General features: G+C 49.5%; 1 protein-coding gene across 1 annotated transcript; it reads left to right on the top strand.

The window, feature by feature from the left end:
• The first annotated feature begins 1728 nt into the window (after positions 1-1728).
• On the top strand, positions 1729-15013 carry AMBP (alpha-1-microglobulin/bikunin precursor). Its single transcript, XM_066579718.1, has 10 exons — positions 1729-1913; positions 6210-6352; positions 6562-6638; positions 6722-6835; positions 8146-8247; positions 10235-10272; positions 10728-10803; positions 13569-13736; positions 14053-14226; positions 14738-15013. Exons 1-10 carry the CDS (start codon positions 1806-1808, stop codon positions 14770-14772), a joined length of 1035 nt encoding a protein of 344 aa, XP_066435815.1. The 5' UTR covers positions 1729-1805; the 3' UTR covers positions 14773-15013.
• The last annotated feature ends 236 nt before the right edge of the window (positions 15014-15249 follow it).

Raw genomic sequence — 15249 nt, forward strand, 5'->3', positions numbered from 1 at the left:
TATCCCGTCCCCCAAGTGTCAGCGTGTCATTATTCTGTACACCAAGTATCAGCGTGTCATTATCCCGTCCCCCCAAGTGTCAGCCTGTCATTATCCCGTCCCCCCCAAGTGTCAGCGTGTCATTATCCCGTCCCCCAAGTGTCAGCGTGTCATTATCCCGTCCCCCAAGTATCAGCGTGTCATTATCCCATCCCCCAAGTATCAGCGTATCATTATCCCGTCCCCCAAGTGTCAGCGTGTCATTATCCTGTACACCAAGTATCAGCGTGTCATTATCCCGTCCCCCTAGTATCACCGTGTCATTATCCCGTCCCCAAGTGTCACCGTGTCATTATCCCGTCCCCCAAGTGTCAGCGTGTCATTATCCCATCCCCCAAGTGTCAGCGTGTCATTATCCCGTCCCCCAAGTGTCAGCGTGTCATTATCCCGTCCCCCAAGTGTCAGCGTGTCATTATCCCGTCCCCCAAGTATCAGCATGTCATTATCCCGTCCCCCAAGTGTCAGCGTATCATTATCCCGTCCCCCAAGTGTCAGCGTGTCATTATCCCGTCCCCCCAAGTGTCAGCGTGTCATTATCCCATCCCCCAGTGTCAGCGTGTCATTATCCCGTCCCCCAAGTGTCAGCGTATCATTATCCCGTCCCCCAAGTGTCAGCGTGTCATTATCCCGTCCCCCAAGTGTCAGCGTGTCATTATCCCGTCCCCCAAGTGTCAGCGTGTCATTATCCCGTCCCCCAAGTGTCAGCGTGTCATTATCCCGTCCCCCAAGTATCAGCATGTCATTATCCCGTCCCCCAAGTGTCAGCGTATCATTATCCCGTCCCCCAAGTGTCAGCGTGTCATTATCCCGTCCCCCCAAGTGTCAGCGTGTCATTATCCCATCCCCCAGTGTCAGCGTGTCATTATCCCGTCCCCCAAGTGTCAGCGTATCATTATCCTGTCCCCCAAGTGTCAGCGTGTCATTATCCTGTCCCCCAAGTGTCAACGTGTCATTATCCTGTCCCCCAAGTATCAGCGTGTCATTATCCCGTCCCCCAAGTGTCAGCGTGTCATTATCCTGTCCCCCCAGTGTCAGTGTGTCATTATCCCGTCCCCCAAGTGTCAGCGTGTCATTATCCTGTCCCCCCAGTGTCAGCGTGTCATTATCCCGTCCCCCAAGTGTCAGCGTGTCATTATCCCGTCCCCCCAAGTGTCAGCGTGTCATTATCCCATCCCCCAGTGTCAGCGTGTCATTATCCCGTCCCCCAAGTGTCAGCGTATCATTATCCTGTCCCCCAAGTGTCAACGTGTCATTATCCTGTCCCCCAAGTATCAGCGTGTCATTATCCCGTCCCCCAAGTATCAGCGTGTCATTATCCCGTCCCCCAAGTGTCAGCGTGTCATTATCCCGTTCCCCAAGTGTCAGCGTGTCATTATCCTGTACACCAAGTGTCAGCGTGTCATTATCCCGTCCCCCAAGTGTCAGCGTGTCATTATCCTGGCACACTAAAGAAAATGGATCATAAAAATAAATCATATAACTGACGCTGAATGACATTTTGCAGTAACTCTTGGGGTCTTCTAGACTTGCTGACTTTCACAGGAGACATGGGGATGTTCTATTGATTTGCTGTCACGGCTGTGGCGTCCGCAGGTACGGTGATGTGCGGCCGCGCGGCCTTTTTATTTGAAGTTCCGATCAATACCTTGTGTTGCCATTGGTCGGACTGATGACCCCTGAGTGTGGCTCGCAGGTCGTCTCCCCCACAGACACATAACACAGCTCGGAGCGGCTGCAGCACGTCTATCGGGGAGCTGATTGCGAACATGAAGATTTGCGTGTATCTCCTGCCGGTTATCCTGGCTTTAGTGACCGGGAATCCTGTTCAGACCGAAGAGGTCATCCCGACACAAGAAAACTTCACTGTCAGCGGGGTAAGAGGCAGAAAATAACCCGATCACTAAAAACGACCGCGGCGAGGAATTACACGATGGCATGGAGGGTGAAGCGTCTCCTATCCTTCAGCTTTATATTAGGGAGTCACTTAACAGCAACCCCCCCCCCCCCCCTGTATATAGCTAAGAGGGACTGGCTGTCTTTCTGTGATATTACAGGATATAGACATTAGGTGACCAGCAGGTTGGTGATCCGGGTCTTACAGACAGATGGGAACTATCAGAGGTTGGTCCAGGGATTATTCTGGCCGCCATTATGGAGCCAGGAAGGAATTTTCCCCCCCAAAAAAGGGCTAAATTGGCTTCTGCCTCGTTGGGGTTTTATTTTTGCCTTCCTCTGGATCAACAAGGGTGTGGAAACAAGCTGAACTGGACGGACATTGTCTTTATTCAGCCTCACATACTATGTTACAAGCCGAAACATTCCAGTAAGAACTGCAAACATGCAGAAGGACATTGGCTGGAATGGGGACAATCTTCCCATCGGCCCCGAATAGTCGATGAGAGAGGAATGAGAACGATAAACTGGAAGCTTTATGGGATGAGAATTTCTACAGATTTCTGAAATACTTTGTGTTGTAATTCCTCGCCATTTCCAAGATTTCTGCTTCCTGTCAGTGAATGGAAATATATGCTGAGCAGACAGGTCTGATATATTGTAAAGGGTTGTGCAGGTATGTCGGGTGAGTAGGATCAGGATGGGAATTAGGGGTCCCCTACCATGAGGCAACCTGAGCCTATCGCCTGAGGTGGCATCTGCAGCACCTCTAAAGGGAGACGCTTGACTGCCCCCTGGCCAGTAAGTCATCAACCCGGCAGGTAAGTAAAACTGATATTTGATTTTTACCGGCCTGTAAAAAACGATCATCAGCTGCCAGCAACCACCAGGCATGTAACTCACTCCTCTGTATCTCCTGACCAGCCGCCATTGCTGCTGTAATCAGACTGTGACCCCTGACCTCTCTCCCCGCCATCTGCGTTCCTGTACGCAGATGCCATCTACATAGCGCACCTGATGGAGAGGTCAGGGGTCACAGTCTGATTACAGCAGCAATAGTGGCTGGTCAGGAGATACAGAGGAGTGAGTTACATGCTGGCTAGTGTTGGGCTACTGCCCAGCTGGAGGGCCACTATTACTAATGGATCGACTAAGGGGGTCACTATCACTACAGGGACCATTAGGAAGGGGGGTGTCACTATCATTACTGGAACCATTAAGGGGGGGGGGCATTATTACTACTGGAACCATTAAGTGCAGGGGGCATTATTAGAACTGGCACCATTAGGGGAGGAGGCAGTATAACTACTGCACCCATTAAGTGTTGGGGGTGGGGGAGTACTATCACTACTGAAACCATTAAGTGGTGGGAGCATTCTTACTACTGGAACCATTAAGTGTGTGTGTGTGGTGGTGGTGGTGATGGGGGGGGGCACTATCACTACTGGAACCATTAAGTGGGGGTGGGGGGCATTATTACTACTGGAACCATTAAGTGGAGAGGGGCTTATTAGAACTGGCACCATTAGGTGAGGGGGCATTATAACTACTGGAACCATTAAGTGGTGGGAGCATTATCACTACTGGAACCATTAAGTGGGGGGGGGGGGGCATTATTACTACTGGGAGAAAGCCCTCACTGACTGACTGTCTGACTCGCCAGTAATTCTCTAACTTCCCGATGTCATACAAATATGAAATTTGGCAGGAGCATTCTTTAGATCCTTAATAGGAAAAGTAAGGGCTACTGCCCACGACCAGATTTCTGCCGTGTTTTATGCGGCAGAAATCCGGGCCGTTGTCCCGCATCTATTAGGTTCTATTGAACCTAATAGCTCAATGTTTGCACTGCGGAATGCCCAAACGTGAAAGAAATGATGGCATGCTCTATTTGCCGCGGGAATACACGCGACCAGCTTCCATTGTAGTCAATGGAAGTGGGCTGTCACGCTATACTTCTGCTGTAGCATAGCGGAAGTATCGTGTGAATACGTGTCCCCATCCACGTCATCCCGTACTGCCGGCGCATGACGTGCTGTACTGTACATGCTTGCCGGCCCGCCAAGAGGGAGGCGTACAGCAGATCCGGAGTGGTGAGTATAGGGGTTTGGGGGGGCGCCATGGCAGACTCCTCTGCGATATTCCGCTGGCGGAGTAGTCCTTCATGGCCGTAGGGATGAGGCCTAAGGGGTCACAACTCGAAAATTCAATGCTAAGTGCAAAAGTATTAGCACCTCTATGTAATGTACCTAATCTAATTCTCTAACTTCCCGATGTTGTACAAACATGAAAATTAGCACGACCATTCTTTAGGTCCTAAATAGGAAAAGTGAAGGGGTCCCAACTCGAGTATTCAATGCTAAGTGTAAAGTAAGTGCAACCCTATGTAATGTAACTGCTCGGTGTCGTACAAACATGAAATTTGGCGCAAGCATTCTTTAGATCCTAAGTGAGGAGAGCGGGAGGGGTGGCACATTCTGCAGAGGGACATCGGTATATGCAGCCTGAGGAGAATCTAATGCTCCTCTATGTATATACATATGTAATTTCCCAGTTACTCTAAAGTAACCATGACTTCATAGAATTTTGCGTGCAAACAACATGTAAACACCTGTATCAAATTAAGTCGGGTGAGGCCGGGTATATCAGCTAGTATACAATATGCACCAAAATCCTCACTTCTAACGTGAACATTTTGATGCAGAATTGAAAATGTCTAAATTCTGCTGGCAATTCCACTGCAAACTGCGGTCGGTGTGAGAGCTTGTAGATGTAGGGGTCATCTGATCGCCCCAATAGTCGCAGACAGCTTTGAGGCTTCAGTGGCCACAATGGACAAGTTCCACGTTCTGATGATTCCCTCTTCTATATGGAGCAGACATCTACAGACGAGCAATAACCTTTTGTGTCCCTAACATTATAGGGAGATTTAACCACTTCAGGACCGCCGAACAAATATAAGCATCCTGCGGTTCTGAAGTGTGTATGGAGTGGGCCCAGGAGCCGAGCGGGCTCCATATCTGGTGGCGGTTTGTGATAACTGATAGCCATCGCAGCAGTTAACTGTTTAGGTACTGCAGTCAAAGCTGACCGCGCATCTACCCTGTTTCCCCCAAAAATAATACCTACCCTGATTTTTCTGGATTTTTGGGGAGGCTTGAAATATAAGCCCTACCACGAAAATAAGCCCTAGCTGCATTCCATTAAAAAAAGGAATACATTACCTAGCAGGCTCAGTCCAGGTCCCTCCCGCTGCTTTTGCAGTTCCACAGATCACTTCCTAGTTGCGGAATTCATAAATACCACCTCCAGGAAGCGATGGCTCCAATTGGCTGAGCAACGCTTCAGAACCAATCAATGGAGTGCTCAATAAACCAATGCTATGGCTGTAATTGGTTCATTGAGCACTGCATTGATTGGCTGAGCAGCGATCTAAGAACCAATCACAGCCATGGCATTGTGGAGGCGGGATTTATAAATTGGCCAATCAATGTGTCGGAGCTCTAAAGAGCAGTGGGAGGGAGCTGGACCGAGCCTGCTAGGAAAGTATAATAAAACATCCCCCAAAAGTAAGACCTAGCACCTCTTTTAGGGCAAAAATTAATATACGACTGGGTCTTATTTTTGGAGAAACATGATAGGTCAGTGGGAGGGGAGGACCCCTTCCCAACCCTCATTGGCACCCCCTGCAGAGTGATTGGAGGGGGCTGATGGGCTAGCGTGTCAGCCCAGAGCCTAGTAAAGTATTGCAGTATATAGTACAAGTGATCAAACGATCGCAAGTTCAAGTCCCGTTTGGAGAGTAAATAAAAGTGTAAAGAATGATTCAATAAAGTTTAACAGTTAAAATAATAAAAAAATATTTAAAATTCAAAAACTGCCCTCCTCCATTCTTCCTATAATAAGCCGACATTTTTGGTATTGCCGTGTATATGAAAGTCCGAAATATTTAAAAATGACATTATTTACCCCACAAGGCGAAAGCTGAAGAAAAGGAAAAAGGGTTGGAATTCCACAATTGTGATTGTTTGGGAATCCTGGCTTCCAAAAAATGTAAATAAAAAGTGATCAAAAAGATGTATGCCCCCCAAAATGGCGGTAATAAAAGCTACTGCTCGCCCCACAAACAACGAGCCCCACACCGCCCAATCAATGAAAACATAAAGAAGTGACGAGTCTCAGGAGGCGGCGACAGAAAGCAAGAAAAAGGTTTCAGACCGACCCACGGTAACCCACAGTACGTCCTTCTGTCTACCCTGGTGTCTCTCTCTGCCCAGATCTTCGGGAAGTGGTACGATATCGCCATCGGCTCCACGTGTAAATGGCTCAAAAGATACAAGGGCAAGTATGACATGGGGACGATGGAGCTCCGCGAAGGCCAGACGGAGGAGGAGATCCAGACGCTCAGCACCAGGATGAGGTATGTCAGTAGATTCCCCTTGTGCCGGTGACTAGGTGGTTCCCAACAGGACCCCAGATATCACCTGTGGAGGGATTACAGGGTGGCACCCAGTACCTTCTAGCTACACCTCTGCCTCCTACATGGGTCCTTCCCTGCCCTCTAGTGGCTGACCAAGGGTACAGCAACCTTAAAGAGCAAACTACACAATTACAATTATTTCCCGGCAGGCATGGAACGTGCACACAGGTCTCCGGTGCCTACAAGAAGACTGACGTCCCCGGGAAATTTAAATACACCAGTGACAGTAAGGTTACCTACAGATTACCTAATAACTAAATGTGATCTAGCATTCCAAGGAGTATGACGGCCCTTGTGTGCTTCCTGCAGAGTACGGCGCAGAAATCGTAAATTACATTGTATTCACCAACTACAACGAGTACGCGACGATGCTGATGAGGAAAACCCAGAGAGGGGAGACGACCACCACGGTCAAACTGTACGGTGAGTCGGCTGCAGGCGTCAGGCCAACGTGCACCAAGCAGGTAACTTAAAGGGACGCTCCGCACACACATGCGCTGGGTCACAGGGTGGAGGAGGCGGGCATGGCCAGGGATTCCCTGTTTGGTGTTCTGGGAATCCCGCTCTGCACCAGTAATGGCTTATAGAAGTAAAGGAGTACTGCGCCTAAATCCCACAAAGCCAAGCGAACCTTGCAGCAGCAAGTAGTAATCCGCGGGGCCGTATGTATAGCGCATGCCGCCCTAAGCACCGTGAATTAATACGCTCCATCAGGGACCTTTCATGTGGATGGAATTTTTCCACATTCCGCACCGCATGTTCCCGGATATTCCGCACGGCTCCATGTGGATTTTGATGTAGAATGAAAATATCTTGGTTCCACCAGCAATTCCGCCATGAGACTTGTGGATTTTACTGCATAATTCTCAGCGGCGGATTAAGGTGCGAAATGTGGAAAAACTCCGCCTGTGTGAAAGGCCCCTGAAGTGCCCATTTTCACTGGCCCAATACAATCATAATGTGTTCATTATTTCTGGTCCTGTGTCCCCCGTCCTCCTCACTGCGGGATTACTGCACCCCCACAGTGGGGACTGACTGGAGCGCTGGCATTCCCTTCATTCTCAGTGGCAAGTGCTCGGTCATTTCTATTAGCTCCATAGAAATGAGCGGAGTGCCGCCCACGCATGCTCAGCCTGCGCGCCCTTCATTCTGTCAGAGGGGGACATGGGACCCCTGTTCTGGAGATCAGCGGAACTCTTAGCAGTGAGATCCCCACTGATCAGCAAGTTATCTCCTATTCTGTGGATGTCCTGTGGATGGGGGGGTGGGGGGGCTTGCAATCTTGGTACAATCCCTTTAAATCACTTTAGAGAGACAAGAAAAATGTCTTCTACCCCCTTATCAGCCGCACTCCAAGCAGATGCTCATGGTGCAGAGGACAGTAATTCTCTCACCAGTCGGCCTCTAACATCAGCGCACACTGCTCCCCATGCTCTGCACAGAATACACGCAGTCGCTGCAGTATTTGGGGGACGCGGTATCAGTGTACTGCAGGCAGAAAAGACATCAGTGGGCCGAGGCGCACAGCGAGAGTCATAGAGCACGCGAATATTACAGGGGCGGCTATGAACATTAGCTTGGAGCACAACTAAAGACATTTTGCTATAGTGCCGCCCCCTAAACTTGGCCACCCTAGGCACGTGCCCTCAGGTGCCTGGGTGCAAATACAGCCATGGTAGCAACCCAGGAATTAAATGTATGAAGTTAATGGTCCCTTCTCTTTCCGAGGACAGGGCGATCCCCAGAGCTGAGGCAGAGCCTTATCGATGACTTCAAGCAGTTTGCGCTGCAGCAAGGAATTACACAGGATTCCATTTTTGTCCTTGAGAATAAAGGTAATCTCCTCATTATTATTACTTGTCCCACAGGCGGTTTAAGTAAGGAATGTCACATCACTTTGCAGCCGTGGCCCCGCTAACTCCCATACAAGTGCAATGTTATGCATGCCAAACACTCGCGTTCTTCTAGCACTCGTGAAGCACGCGCCTGAGGATCTCAATGTCACAGAAGTGATGCCAGGTGTTTTTGAATGAAAAGCGCCTAGCATCCGCCGCTTGTGAAACGTGCGTTGGCGAGCGTGAGGTCGGGCCAAGCTGCTTAGCCTATCGCGCTCGTCTGTGTGCTTTCAGTTATGTCACAATCAGCAGCGCAGCCAGCCATGTGCAGAAGTTACACAGACTCTACACCAACAGAACAGGAGCACTTTTTAGTGAAGACTATTCAGAAAGCAAATAAAAAAATCAGTGCAAAGATGTCCATATTGAACAGTAGCATGCGTGTGAATGTCTCAGCACAGGAGATGGAAGACATAAAAGTAGTGATCAAGACTTGCCAATTGAAGAGCAGCCTAAAGAATAATCCTGGCTGATAACAGGGAGAGATAGATTTAATCTGTCCTACATTGAAGTCTCTACCCAGCTTGAAATGGCTGATCATAGAGAGCAGGAGATCCCAGCTGCTATAAGGACCCATAAGATGGGGTGAAGCCAGCTCAGGATATCGCTATGCACTCTGGGGAACATATAATGTGTTGGAGATGTTACTGGCTGCACTCTGGGGGACATATAATGTGTTGGAGATGTTACTGGCTGCACTCTGGGGGACATATAATGTGTTATAGATGTTACTGGCTGCACTCTGGAGGACATATAATGTGTTGGAGAGGTTACTGGCTGCACTCTGGGGGACATATAATGTGTTGGAGATGTTACTGGCTGCACTCTGGGGGACATATAATGTGTTGGAAATGTTACTGGCTGCACTCTGGGGGACATATAATGTGTTGGAGATGTTACTGGCCGCACTCTAGGGGACATATAATGTGTTGGAGATGTTACTGGCTGCACTCTGGGGGACATATAATGTGTTGGAGATGTTACTGGCCGCACTCTGGGGGACATATAATGTGTTGGAGATGTTACTGGCTGCACTCTGGGGGACATATAATGTGTTGGAGATGTTACTGGCCGCACTCTGGGGGGACATATAATGTGTTGGAGATGTTACTGGCCACACTCTGGGGGACATATAATGTGTTGGAGATGTTACTGGCTGTTTTTGTGGAAGGAGTTTGGGGTACATATGACTTTTGGATTGTTATCTTTTTTTTTGGGTGGAGAACAAAAGAAAACTGCCAATTCCAACATTACTTTTTATAATTATTTTACAACGTTCACCATGTTCCTGTCTGCGGCGTTACGGACGCGGTAATACAGATTATGTCCTGTTTTTTAAACACAGTTTTTTGTATTTTGACCATTTAAAAAGAGTTTTTGTGGCGAAAAAGCTAATTTTTGTTAAACTTAAAGAATTAAACTTTGTTGAACTTTTTTTGATGCTATTTTTTAGTCCCTGAAGGAGACTTGAAGATGTGATTGTTTGATCTCTAGGACAATACACTGCATTACTTATGTACTGCATTCTACTAAGCCTATGACAGCAGCCTATTAGATTCTGCAGGAGGCGGGGCCTAATAGGCTGAGTTATATGGCAGATACGGAGTCCTCCGGTTAGTATGACAGCCTATTGGTACCTTGCGATCGCATTGCGGGGTGCCAATGGGTGATAGAAGAAGCCCCTCCTCCTGCATCTGCTTACATGCTGCAGCTGCTATTGATTGTGGCATGTGAAGAGTTAAAGTGTCATCATTTGAGATTCCTCTGTTGCTGGCAGTTAGAGCAGGAGCCAGGCTGTCAGTAGCCAGCCAAGCCACTGCCTTAAAAAGATGTCTGTGCAGCTTGAAAGCCCCTTACTGACCACCATAGAAAGGTGTGTTAGTGGTCACTAAGGGGTTAAGTAACTGTTTCTTTGCTCTCTGCACAGGTGAATGCACTCCGGGGGACATGGAGGTGACGCACAAGGTAAGAGCATCCGCTATCTGATATGGTCAGCTGGCTGACGAATGATAGATTACCAAATTCATTTCAAGATCTCTGCTTGCTGTCAGTGAATGTGAGGAGTATAGCTACTACCCAGAGGCTGAAACCCCATCTTGATGCGGTCCAGCTCACACAACGGCAGAAGTGGGACTGCTGTGCACTGGATCTCAGGCAGCGGAATATAAACAAAGCTTTCATTCAGTGACTGCAAGTGGAGATCTTGAAGCCACATCTTGCAGGAATATTGAATTTTTTTGCTGCAATTTTCTAAAATTGTACAAAAAATGCTGAAGTTTTGGGAGATTGCATAAAAAATAATTTGACATTCATGCAAAGTGTGAACAGAGCCCTACAACGGAGACGGGCGGGCAGCCTGCACCGCTGATCTCTGAGATGAGGAGAACAGGAGTGACAGCTGTGTGTCTTTCTGTATTCAGAGGTCCCAGAGAGCAGCGGCTACGGAGGCCGAGGAGGGGTCCGGAGATAACAGCCCCTTCACAAACAACAAGGCCGGTGAGTGGAACCCATCGCATCCTCCAACTGAACCTTCCAATAGACTTTGTGTTACAGTTATTCCCTGTTTTCAAGATCTCTGCTTGCTGTGAGAGAATCCAGAGGCTGAAAGCGGATTGCACCGCTGCTCTTTGTTACAGACCTGAAGGCTTATTCATACGAGAGACATCCGCGCACAAGTCACGTCCGATCGCAATATGGATGTGTCTGCGCCATTCATTTGTGTCTGCGCTGCGCCCTATCAGCTGTGTGTATCCAGCCTGAGGGCGGGGCAGATGAGCGGAGGCGCAGCCACACCGCCGGCGCGGAGCGTTCACGGGAATCCCTTCCCCTTCATCGCTTTTTCAACCACCATACCAGAGCGCAGGAGTTTGAAAATAACCGCAGAAGATGGCGGCCGCCGGATCCTCGCCGCCCGCGGATTACAGGGCCGTACAATTAGCGGGAGAGAATCCCGAAAGTGAAAGCGAAATCCTCCCCGGCCCACGAGCGGAAATCAACTGCAGTTTTCTGCTCGCGGGGGGAGAATCGCAGCATGTTTTATATGTTCACACAGACGGATTCCATTGCAGTCCATCCTCCATATTCCGCGCTCTGAGCACTGCAGAGTATCGTGGGAATCCGCGTCGTAGCCCAGCGTCAGCGCGTCATGCCCTGCACTGCGCCAGCTCGCCAGGCAGGACACCCGCGGCAGATCCAGACAGGTGAGTATAGGGTCTCTAGGGGTCACCGGGTCTGATTTCGGTGCGAGATCTCGCAGTCAGAATCCAACATGGCCGTGGGCAGGAGGCCTTTGGGGCCATTTACACGAGCGATTATCGTCCCGCGCAAATGCAAAAAAATCGTTTACTCTTCGTTCGCTTCTCAGTTTGCATAAAAACAGCGCTGGATTGCGGGATCCTCGCTGAGTATAAACGCCCCCGCTGACATAGAAGGCGAAGCGCTGAGCGAGACGCCTGCGATCCAGCGGTGAAGTCTGCCCGTCTAAACGCTCTGCATGAGCGCCAAAGACCTCAGCGGTGACGCCAGCGCTCTGCAGCCGTATAGACATCATACGGAGCGCTGAGTCCGGTCAGACCTGCGCTGATACACGCATGATCGCAGCATGTCCTACGGACCAAACTAGGCCCCAAGGTCAACGGGCTGCGCAAATCTGCAGTAAATACGTGTGATACACGCTGGAAGGTATAGGGGGCCATCGGTCGGAGAAAAAAATCACTTCTGTGAATTAACCCCGCGTGAGGTCAGTCCATGTCGGAATCGGACAGAAGTCGCGTGGGAAATCGCCAGTGTGAATACAGCCCAAGGAGTGAAAGCGCATAATTATGAAACCAATGATTTTCAGTGGTTTCCTTCTTATTTGTGATGTTTTCTCTCCTATGATGTGGAGTGAAAAGAAATCGCAGAGTCCCTTCTTTTTGGGATATCGCCCGTTGTTGTCAATGACCCCAATGGAAACAATCAAGATCGCGATGTCCTGTCGCAGCTGTGACGGCCACGGCGGGGATGTAGGGAACCCCGGGGGATGCGAGGCTGTTTCCATGTAAACACTTGGCATCCAGGGGGTTTCAGAAGGATTGCGAGGGCGATATTGCGCCCGATATCGCCCTCACCAATGTGCAGGAGCCTTTAGGGAGCCTTCACACTGCGATAGAATTGCGCAATGCGAGGGTGCGTGAACAAGCTGATTTATGAAGCCGGTGATTTTCAGTGGTTTCCCTCCCACCAGCCATGTTTTCACTGATGCGATGACGTTTTTTTCTCTCCCATGTTCCCCTATGGAGCCTCCTTTTCATCGCAGCGCACAAACTTGCAATGCGAGATTATTCTGAAAAAAAGCATCGTTGGCACTCAAAGATCATGGGAACTAAAACGAGATTTTCTTGCATCAAAATCGCGATCGCCCGTGTGAACTAGGCTTAAGTGGTTCCACATCTGCATTGGTAGCTCCGGCCGGGGGTTCCGCCGCAGATCCGGCTCGAATACCGGGAGCAGAAGCGCTTCATGCAGGCTCTGTGTCCGGGCTCACACAGCCGTGTTGGTAACGTATTGCGCGGACAGATTACGCTGTTCCGATCTCCCATAGGCGGCCATGTTGCCGCTCACACATATTTTGCGAAAAACGCATGCAAGAAAAATCGCAGCATGTTGTATTTTGGTGCGTAATACACACGCCAAGAAGTGCATGGCGATGGGCGGTGCGCAGAAAGTACGCAATGTTCTTGCGGCGTGCCTCTCGTGGGCGGCACCCCACCAATTACGGCCATCTAAGCCCCGCCCAACAGCAAGCAGATCTCTGAATTGAAACAAAATTTATCAGCAGGTTTTCCCGGTTTTGGGACTTTTAAAAAATTTTTATTCAATGATCTATCCTCAGGAAAGCTCTTCAATAGAGGACCAGCGGGAGGGGAAGGGGGGGGGGGTCCCCGGTGATCAGCTGACTCCCGGCATCCGGGCATGGTAATGCATTGAAGTCAATGAGAGCCGCACCTGCACTACCAACATGAGCCACTGCAGTACAGACAGCGCAATCTGCTTGCTGAGCTGTCTGTACTGACAGTGGTGCCGAGAATCAGCTGATCAGTGGGGATCCCAGGCAGCAGACCCCCCGCGATCATCTATTGATGACCTATCCTCAGGAAACTTAATCGATAGAAAAAATACCCAGAGTCCCAGAAAACCACTTATATAAGACTGGGCGCCATTTTTATATATACAGATGTAGAGCTGAAGCGTAAAGATGTACCTTTTCTTTGCCCCCGCAGGCTCTTGCCATCTGGCGCCGGCTGCTGGTCCTTGTCTGGGATCTTTAAATCCCTATTTCTATAACTCTTCCTCCATGGCCTGCGAGACATTCAAATATGGCGGCTGCCTTGGGAACCTGAACAGGTTTGATACAGAGCGAGATTGTCTCCAGACCTGCAGAACAGAAGGTGGGTTGTGGCGGCCGCCATGTCTGGCGTGCTGAGGACTGATACACCCCCTCTACAAGCTGGTTGACCACTGAACACCCGCTAGGGACTAGCTGCCCGCCTCTGCCAGCTAATGGCAATATCCCCTTCTGTTTCAACCAGCTGTTCTACTGAAAATCAGTGACGGGGGCTTCAGTGGCATCATTTCTAACTACACAGCATGCCCCCAACATGCCAACCTGCTCTCTACCCCTTTAATGGGCAACGGTCCCACAAGAAGCCATACTACTCATACCACCATTGACCATGACTGATCCATTGGGTTTCTCTCTTTCAGCCGCCTGCCGCTTGCCGATTGTCGGAGGACCTTGTCGAGGGGTTCTGTCCCGATGGGCATTTGATGCAGTTCAAGGAAAGTGCGTTACCTTCCAATATGGCGGCTGCACAGGAAATGGTAACCACTTCTATACAGAGAAGGAATGCAAGGAGTACTGCGGGGTGCCTACAAAGGGTAAGCACTGCAAGAGTCCCATCTGTGCACCCAGCGCTCATTGTCATTAAAATAGTTGTCCGGTTCTAAAATATTGATGGCCTCTCCTCAGGACAATCCATCAGTAGTAGATCCATGGCGATCCGCCATCTGGGGGATCCACTGATCAGCTGGTCTCTGGGCTGGTGCCCTTATGCACTGAGCTGTCTTCTGCAGGAGGCAGACAGCTCCATTCACGCTGCAGTGGCCTGGCATGGTGTTGCAAGCAAAGTTCCCATTCACTTCAATGTCTGTAATACCAAGCCTGGCCACTGCAGTGAGAGCGGAGCTGTCTGCTTCCTGCAGAAATCAGCTCAGTGTACAAACACACCAGCCCAGAGAACAGCCTATTTGTGAGGATCCTATGCAGCACGCCCTGGCCAATCTAGCACTGATGACATATCCCGAAGATAGACAACTGGATAATCCCTTTAACCCATAAGATGCCAACACGGTGTTCATAATCCACCATTCTTACTGTTTTACATTACAGATGAAGAAGACGAATTTCTAAACGTCGGCAATTGAAGGTGCTCTACTATTCTGTCCCCCTCCTCGGGACTCGTCCGATGTAACCAGGTTCATTTATAGAACAATATGGAGAAGCTTCAGATATCTAATTGGCGCAGGAAGTGCGGCACGAAGAGATCCGCAACATCGTGACAATAAAGCTCTAGGCGTCCTATACAGTAATTGTCCATGACGTCCTGCACCTACAGCCATAGGCGCCCGGCCGCTGGGGAGCCGTAATAAACTCATTAAACCTGAACCTGAAATACATGGTCTCTTATGGTGGACTCACGCGTGTCATCCGTATCGCGCATCGCTATCATCCCAATGGGTCTATTGCTGCATGTCCTATTTTTGGGTGATTCCTCGCAAGGAATCGCCCATGATTTTCATTGGGATCTTCGAAAAAACGCATCGCTGTTGGATCTGCATGTAGGTGGGATCCGTTTTTTTCCATCTGAACTATAGGAACATAGAAAAAACTATAATCAGACA

Source organism: Eleutherodactylus coqui, chromosome 10 (assembly GCF_035609145.1).
Source record: "Eleutherodactylus coqui strain aEleCoq1 chromosome 10, aEleCoq1.hap1, whole genome shotgun sequence".
Taxonomy (NCBI): Eukaryota; Metazoa; Chordata; class Amphibia; order Anura; family Eleutherodactylidae; genus Eleutherodactylus; species Eleutherodactylus coqui.

Bases quoted from the DNA above. Each gene is read 5' to 3' on its own strand.
- AMBP (XM_066579718.1), top strand. From the start codon at position 1,806: ATGAAGATTTGCGTGTATCTCCTGCCGGTTATCCTGGCTTTAGTGACC. The intron at 6,639-6,721 runs GTAAGGTTACCT...TGCTTCCTGCAG, and splicing joins ATTTAAATACACCAGTGACA to AGTACGGCGCAGAAATCGTA. The intron at 14,227-14,737 runs GTAAGCACTGCA...TTTACATTACAG, and splicing joins CTGCGGGGTGCCTACAAAGG to ATGAAGAAGACGAATTTCTA.